At 27.6% G+C, this 8,858-nt stretch overlaps 1 protein-coding gene across 1 annotated transcript; it reads right to left on the bottom strand.

Moving 5' to 3' along the window:
* Window positions 1-2,145: 2,145 nt before the first annotated feature.
* On the bottom strand, window positions 2,146-3,099 carry LOC140807356 (small ribosomal subunit protein eS27y). The gene is made up of 4 exons (XM_073164168.1): window positions 3,053-3,099; window positions 2,851-2,952; window positions 2,749-2,777; window positions 2,146-2,537 (listed from the first exon to the last, which is right to left on the bottom strand). Exons 1-4 carry the CDS (start codon window positions 3,053-3,055, stop codon window positions 2,411-2,413), a joined length of 261 nt encoding a protein of 86 aa, XP_073020269.1. The 5' UTR covers window positions 3,056-3,099; the 3' UTR covers window positions 2,146-2,410.
* Window positions 3,100-8,858: the final 5,759 nt, after the last annotated feature.

Genomic DNA, 8,858 nt, shown 5'->3' with positions numbered 1-8,858 from the left:
AGATATACAATATACATATGGTTTTGGAAGAAACCTGCAACGCATTAATTCTTTCAAATTAAGGTAATTTCGAAACAATATGTATTTGAGATAAAAAATTTATGATTATTAAATGGTAAATTAATGTTTATTGGAAAACTTTGTTGTAGTGATAACTTTTGACACTCAACAAATTTTATTTATAGAAAAATTAAATAAACTAATTAAATATTGTATTTCTTTTTTAGTAAGTAATTTAAACAGAAAATTACTTAAAATATAAAATTTTATTTTTGAATGATTACCTCATGACACTGAACATTGCAATAATTTGTATTTTAAATTTATTTATACAATTTTTAATTAAACTAATTGATATAATCCATACAAAATTTTTAATATAATTTATGTTTTCAATAGAGTTTAGTTTTAGTTTAAGTAAAAAAAAACATATAATACATAAATTACATTTGAATTAATATAAAAATTAAATAAATTCAAAATTAAATTAAATTGATATAATCAATACAAACAATAATTGATGTGATCATTTATTGCAGTACACATATAACAATATTTATTATAAATCTTTTTTAAAAAATTACATTTTGCCGAAAAATTACTATTTTTAGCCAAAACTATATATATATTATAATTTTGGATGGTTCGATTTCATTACTCTGAAGAAAGGCAAAAACTTGTGTGAGACGGTCTCACGGATTTTAATCTATGAGACGGATATCTTATTTGGATAATCCATGAAAAAGTATTACTTTTTATGCTAAGAGTATTACTTTTTATTGTGAATATGGGTAGGGTTGACCCGTCTCACGGATTAAGATCCGTGAGACGGTCTCACATAAGACTCACTCCTGAAGAAATTGGTTCAAATAATTGATTCAAAGTTTTTTTTTTGGATGTGATTTTTTTCATCTTTGTTTAATTGTATCATAGATAAAAATAAATCTACTGGAAAATAGCATACTATTTTTACTTAATTCAACTACAAAAAATGAATAAAAATTCCCAAATAAACAAGATTTATTAACAATACGATAATTTCCTCCCATTAACTGCTGCTAGCAGCATACAGGAAAGATACATAGCTCACTAGAGGTCAATCATAACCATTTTATAATAATTTCCGTAGGCTATAAATTTAATTTAAAGCACGTAAACAAGGATACAATATATCACGAATATTCAAAACATACGATCAGAAAGATAATGTGTATTTTGGGGATTAAGAAAGGATTGGAAATTTGGTATTATTTCAAATCCAACTTAACTATGATTTCATTTAGATAATTAAATTAAAACCATAAATATAAAACCATTCGAACAATAAAATTAATTTGAAATATCAATATCATAATATACCAAGGTAAATGATGTGATGGGGCATTATTATGCTTCATGCTACTTTCAAAACCCTGCATGGGCTATGAGCCCCATTTCTTGAATTTGAACTAAACATACTGTGGGGATCTTTGGAACACAAACAAGCAAGGTCCAGGCAGTATCCTTGAGTCAAGAACTACATTCATTTATCAAAGAATGCTGTTTCATACATAAATCTGTGTCATCTACACATGTAGAGCATTACTGTGTCGAGATTTCTGAAAATCATGAAACTAACACCAAAAGCGACGGTCTAAAAAGCAAGATGCTGTCTGGTTAGCTCACTTGTTACCCTCTAAGCTCACACTGAGGGGGACATAAAGCTAAACAGACGGAGACAAGCTTATCAATGAAGCATTCAGCAATATGACAACCTTATACGATTCAATTGAGCCGAAATTTTTCACATCCTCGGTTCAATCCATCAAATCATGCTGCCTTGATAGCACATACAAACTTATTTCGATCTATCATCTACAAAAGCAATCGTCTAATTAATTAAATTTGAAAATCTACTTTACATCAGCAATTGATGATATAACCTCGGATCTCGCTAAAATGACATTTGACTCGATCTAAACCATAATTCAGTAATTTACTAACACAAAAAGGAATTTCCTGCTTGATTGTAGGACAGAAATTATAGTAAATGGAAGTACTGGAAATTAATTTTATTAAAAGGTTACCAGGGACATAAAAACTTTACCCAAAATTCGAGCCAAAGGGGAAATGCCGATTAAATAAACAAAAATTCAACCGCCCATATAACATCAATCACTAGAACATCATAGTGACACAGAAATATCAACTCACAATCAAAACATGAAGTTTCATACAAAATTGAAAAGTTAATCACTACAGGTGGGGTATTCAGTAAAACAGCCATCTTCAATTAGTTTGATAAATCTTAGCAAAACAAATTCATATAAAGTCTAATAGCCATTAAAAACTCGCTTCATTTACTCAACCAACCATAGGAATCACTTTCACTAGTTGCAAGAACGAAAACGGATGGCGTATCATGGTTCTTTCAATCACCCTTTCTCCGGAAGGAACAGCCCTCGGTGAGCCTAGCACGCCCTCCGGTGGGTTGACACAACACCGTCTGGCAGTTACCGCACACGACAACAGTTTGTGAATGGCTAAACACAGTGGTTCTGAAAAAACACACCGAGGAAAAACACACGGTAAAATTCTTAAAATCAAACATAATCTGGATATATGAAAATTCAAAAATAAAGATTGAGGAAAGTATAAAAAAAACTGAACACAACACTGCATAGAGAAAAATCGGATCTTTCGTCCATCAAATTGAAAAAATATTGAAATCCGATACTAAGAAAACATAATTTAAAGCGGGGTACTTACATATTAAAGCAACCCTGACACTTCACATCCTACAATTGAAAAATCAATAAATTTAAAACTAACAAGTACGGGAAATTGGAAACAAAAGATTAAATAGGGTACCATGAAGAATGAATTTGGCGACTGGACGAGACGCTTTAGCTTATGCTTCCTCTTTTCAAGTTCCGCCGGAGGATTCAGCAAATCGATGTCGTTTGAAAGAACCTGCCACAGCCACATAAATCGATCAATCACAACATCAATCAAACCAACAGAAAACAAAGCTACAATTCATAAAACTTTGTGGAGTTTTCCAGCGAGTCACCATTTTGTCGGCAATGGGGAGTAAGCAATGTGGCGGAGGCAAAGGGAAAGAATGAATTCTAGGGTTAGGTTTTCCTCGATGTTATATACGTGTATGGAAAATAAGTATGGGCCGTTAGATACTTGGGCTCACATCTGGACCATCCATTGATTTAAGTTTGTCCTCTCCAAAATATTTCTATCAAATAAAATAAATTATAAGTAGTTAAAAGTTTGATTTAAAAATATATAAGATTGGTTGACGAAAATCTTTTTGAGTAAGTATTTAAATAAATAAAAAAAATTAATGATGTTTCTCTAATCTCTTGTCGATATATGCTAAGTTAATTTCCGTTAAAAATATTTATGACAATGATGATATTATTATCATTGATGTTTAATTTATTTACGAGTAGGTGGTTTCCTGTGAAACGAGTCAACTCTACCGATATTCACAATCTGTGAGACGGGTCAACCCTACCCATATTCACAATAAAAAGTAATACTCTTAGCATAAAAAGTAATACTTTTTCATGGATTATCCAAATAAAGATCCGTCTCACAAAATACGACCCGTGAGACCGTCTCACACAAGTTTTTGCCTATAATATATACACAACCCAGTAATCTCGGTCCGGTCCATTATGGTAACATGTCTAGCAATTTGTGGTGTTTGGTATATACTTATGAGTATTTTTTCAAGAAAAATAACATCAACGTATGTATATGCTTAAATCGTCCTAAAAATGTATAAATGATTCTAAACTTCAAATTTATTCGATATTGCATAATCTATCATTTAACAAACTTATATATGAATGTACTATCTTTAGCTGCGTTTGGTTGGATGATAAAATAAACTAATGATTAGTATATGTAAATGATAAAGAAAATTATTGTCGTAGAAATGTAATATATGGTGTAAAATAATATTATGTTTGGTAAGATTTTTAAGTGTAGGATAATTTTGAATTTTTTGTTGTTCTTTTTTTTTCTTCTTCCACTCCGACGGCGCCGACAGTCTGACGACGGTGGTGGGCCGACAGTCCAGCGGTAGTCCGGAGGCGACGGCGGTCCGGAGGCTGGGTTCCGGCTACGGCGGTGGTCCAGCGGTGGTATGGCGGCCGAGGTTGTTCAATCTTGGTGAAGAAGGAAGGATAAAATTAGAAAGAGAGTAGGAATAGATGAAAGATTAATAATGTTACGGAGTAAGGATGTATTATTTAATCACACGTAATACAACCTAATCATTTATAGAAAGAATTGAGTTGATTAAATAAAAATCATATGAAACGTAAGATAAAGTGTGATAAAATAATCTATCCTACTTAATCAGCCAAACCAAATACAGCCTTAGTTAACTAGTGTATCCTTGTACCAACTATATTTATTTATATACCCTTTTCTCCTTAAATATGTTGATATTTATCATAAAAATCAATATAAACAAAATAAAACTAATGGAAAACTTTATAGGGGAAAAACTGTTTAAATCTAATTACACTTTATAGCTAAAATTATGAGAAAGTAGTTTTTTATTTCACCTGTTCAAATTTGTGTTTTGATTCACTTAATTTTCAAATTTTGATTTTGATATACTAACTTTTAGTGTTTGACTATTTTTCTCTTATCGTTGACGTAACACCAACACATTATTGATATAACCAAAATAGTCAAAAATTTAAAATTAATGTATGATCAATATGACCAAAAAATGGTCATGAATTTTTTTAGAATACTAATTGGAAGAAACAAGACAAACAAAAAAAAAACAAAAAACGACATGGAAGTTACAAGACTAAAAATGCAAAATCACATTAACATGATCAAATATAGAAGAAAAAAACATGCAAGTTACTAGACAAGAAACGCAAATACATTGTTAACAAGACCAATTTTTTTTTTTTAAAAAAACAAAATAGATTATTGTATTTTTGCCATTCGCCTAAAGCCTTAGTTTTTCTGGGACAATTTCATGCAGTGTATTTCAAACATGCTATTATTTCCAAGTTTTGATCTGCTTCAAAGAGTCCTGCTTATTACAAAGATAGGGGATAATGTCATCGAGGTGACTTGAAATTCTTTTCTTGTCATTTTTCTTTTGAGTTATATATGTTGGATGAGTTTTGTGTGGGCATATTGATGATGCTGATTTAATTACCGGATCCGTATTTTTTTTAGGTAGCTGATATCTTACTTATGTGGGCACTACCATCACCTCATTTTAACGGGTAAGATCTTGTCACACATACAATTTCCAAAAAAAAAAAAAAATGCGTCCTATATATAGATACGCAAATATTTGACATCTATCTTATTATACGAGTAATGCCCACATGAGTAGAATGAAATAAACTCTTTTTTTATAATTTTTTTAATTCGGAGACTTATGATAATAGTAGTTTATATATATATATAAAATTGTAACTAATAATTCGATGGGTTGTTACTCGATGTATAATTAATAGGTAAAAAATAGCCTCCAAATTATTGTTACAAATAAATAAAAGAAAAAATTATTTTTTAGCGATTTGGACCTGAGCTGCCCATTTATAAATTTGAAGGGCCAATGGCCCGATAAAATGCCACACTGGCCCAAAATGCATATCGGTCGGATGTAAGGAAAAAGTATTGTTTTTTTTTTGTTATTGAAAATATTGAATTGTTGTTTAATTCGTTTTGGTGTACCCAAATATGAAGAAGACAAAAAATTACGTGAGACGATTTTATGAGTTGTATTTTGTGAGACATATATCTTATTTGGATTCTATTAAAAAATATTATTTTTTTATTGTGAATATCGGTAGGGTTGACCCGTTTCACAGATAAAGATGTTTAAGACCGTCTCACAATAGAACTACTCATATACGAAATGTCTCATGAAATATTATTATAAATTATATAATTAATTATGATTTCTAGCATATTATTTTATAATTTTAAATTTTTTATGCATATATATATATATATATATATATATATATATATATATATATATATATATATATATATATATTTCCATATAATCTAACTACCTAGCCCGAAATCTGCCATTAGTGCATTCTTGACCGATAGCACATGCACATGTTGGTCAAAATTATCTTTATCTATATACATAAAAGTAGAGTTTTTGCCAAAAATAGTAATTTCTCGCCAAAATGTCATTTCTATAAAAGGAAATATTTATCATCAATATTGAAATATGTGCACTGCAATAAATGATCAATTCAATTATTGTTTGCATTGATTATATCAATTCATTTAATTCAATTTAGAATTTAATTAATTTTTATATTAATTCAAATGTAATTTATGTATTAAATATTTTTTTATTTTTTTACTCAAATTAAAACTAAACTATATTGAACACGTAAACTATATTAAAAAATTTTGCATTAATTATATCAATCAGTTTAAGTAAAAACTATATAAATAAATTTAAAATAAAAATGATTACATTATTCAGTATCACTAATGAAGTAAATCATCCAAAAATAAATTTTGCTATTTTAAATAATTTATTTCTCCAAATACTTACTAAAAAAGAAATACTATATTTAATTAGTTTATTTAAATTTTATAAAAATAAAATTGGTTGAATGTTAAAAATTATCATTACAACAAAGTATTCCAAATGAACATTAATGTACTATTTAGTAATCATAAATATTTTATCCCAAATACATATTATTTCGAAATTACCTTAATTTTAAAGAATTATTGCATTGTAGTTTTCTTTCCAAATCATATGTATATTGTATATCTTGATTTGTCTTCTTTAAAATTCAAATAAGATAGCACAATAAAATTAAAAGAGATAGATTCAAAAGAATTTCAAATGAACATTAAATTACTTTCGATACACATGTATATTACCCTCAATAATCAGAAATGTTTGACACTCAATGCATGCAATTCGGGATTTCCATAATTTGAAAGAGTTAATGTATGTTGTAATTCTGTCAAAAGCATCCAATGTATACTTTTTGTCCCTTGAGATGTCTTATTTGAATTTTAAATTATAAATAATGCAATATCGCATATTATATTAGAAACCAATTTTATTAAAATTTATCTTATTAAATTTATCAATTCCAAAATTGAATTCTGAAATAGCTCTTTTTTTCAGCACCATATATGAGTTAAATCCTTTCAAGATGTAATGTTCGTTTAAAGTTAGATTTGTTCGTTGTTATGAAATACCTACATATGGGAACAACGAGACATTAAGTTTGAAATCTATCTTTCATGATCAAGAAATAAAAAATATTATTCTTCTATTTATAAAAAAATTTAATTATTATTTATTACTGATGTGATAATTTTCTTTTATATTACAAAGTTCACGGATACATGATAGTATAATGTCCCGTAATGGAATGATTAAACAAATTCTAAAGAAAGCAAACATCTTATTAGAAGACACCTTTTAAAATTTGTTGACATTATTTTGGAATACACATAGTAAATGTTAATAAAATAAATTTTCTGATTTATACATAATCTACTTATGATCAAATGTTTCATTTTTCTTTCGGAGTAATAGGTTGTTGTGTATATTACGAAGAGATTTTGTGAATTAAATCACAACACATTTGGATAAAGATATTGATGAAAAAATTATTGTTATAATTCAAATGCATATGTCAAACACGTGTCATGTCACAAAATTGTTTGTGAATGTGGATTTAGACGAAATTACTGAATTTTTAAAAAAGTAATTTTTATTAATTTTATTGAATGTGATTTAAAAATATTTTCTTATCACATGTTAAAAAATAATAATATATAACTTCTCGAAAAGTAAATAATTAAATATGTATTAAGGTTGATTGTCGACATCAATACACTAAACACGATAAACATCATGTTATTGCCTTAGACTAACACGATCTAAAATTTTGATATATGATAGTGATTATTATCCAAAAAAATTAATCGACATGCGTTGTATATAAGAAAATTTTTAAAAGTAGATAAAAAATAGTTTTTATTTTTATTTTTTATAATTGTATTATTTTTTAAAATTTAAATATCTATTCATTTTTTAATAAGTTTTAATAATATCATCCGTGCATCGCACAGGTTAAATACTAGTTTTTATAATAATTAAGTTTGGTATTTTTATATTAATTAACTTTGGAGTCATAATCAATTTTTTAAAAGATCAATAATATTCATGTAAAAATATAAATACTCTATTTTTATTTTATAAAAAATAAAAAAATCTGGTTTAGTAAATATTTGTATTCTCTTATAACTTTTTTTTATCTTTATTCAAAAATTAGATTTTTATATGATTATATCATTTTTAATATAAAAATTTATCATAAGAAAACATTAAATTAAAAATAACAAAAAAAAAAAACTCAACACAAAAAATATCACATATAAGCATGCATTGCGTGCACTTTTGCGTCACAAAAACTGATAATGAGATTCTCTCACGGAAAAATTTTGTGAGACAGATCTCACATACGATCCATCCTATGAATAATTTAACTTTTTACTCTAAGTATAAATAAGATCGATCCGTCTCACGAATATAGATCTTAAAAAAATCCACCTAATTTTTTCTTCTTTCTTATGAACAATAAGTGGAGCAACATAATTGTGGTGCATAATGAGTCATTAATGAAATGCATCGCTGGGCTCTTAGACTTCCCTTTATGCCAAGTATTACCGTTGGATTTCAAATTTCCACATTTATTGGTATTATAATTATGTAGCTCAAGATACATAATTTCATTTGATTCAGATACATACTATTTACAAACAAACCAAAAGGTGATATTCCAAAGGTTTTTCGAGAAACCCTTCGTTGGGTT

This window comes from Primulina eburnea, chromosome 12, assembly GCF_022965805.1.
Source record: "Primulina eburnea isolate SZY01 chromosome 12, ASM2296580v1, whole genome shotgun sequence".
NCBI lineage: Eukaryota > Viridiplantae > Streptophyta > Magnoliopsida > Lamiales > Gesneriaceae > Primulina > Primulina eburnea.
The sequence above is the reverse complement of the archived record's forward strand: the minus strand, read 5'-3'. Positions and strand labels throughout refer to the sequence as shown.

Coding starts and splice junctions, on each gene's coding strand:
- LOC140807356 (XM_073164168.1), bottom strand. Junction 2,778..2,850: donor CGCCAAATTCATTCTTCATG/GTACCCTATTTA, acceptor TTTCAATTGTAG/GATGTGAAGTGTCAGGGTTG. Junction 2,538..2,748: donor TGTCAGGGTTGCTTTAATAT/GTAAGTACCCCG, acceptor GTGTTTTTTCAG/AACCACTGTGTTTAGCCATT.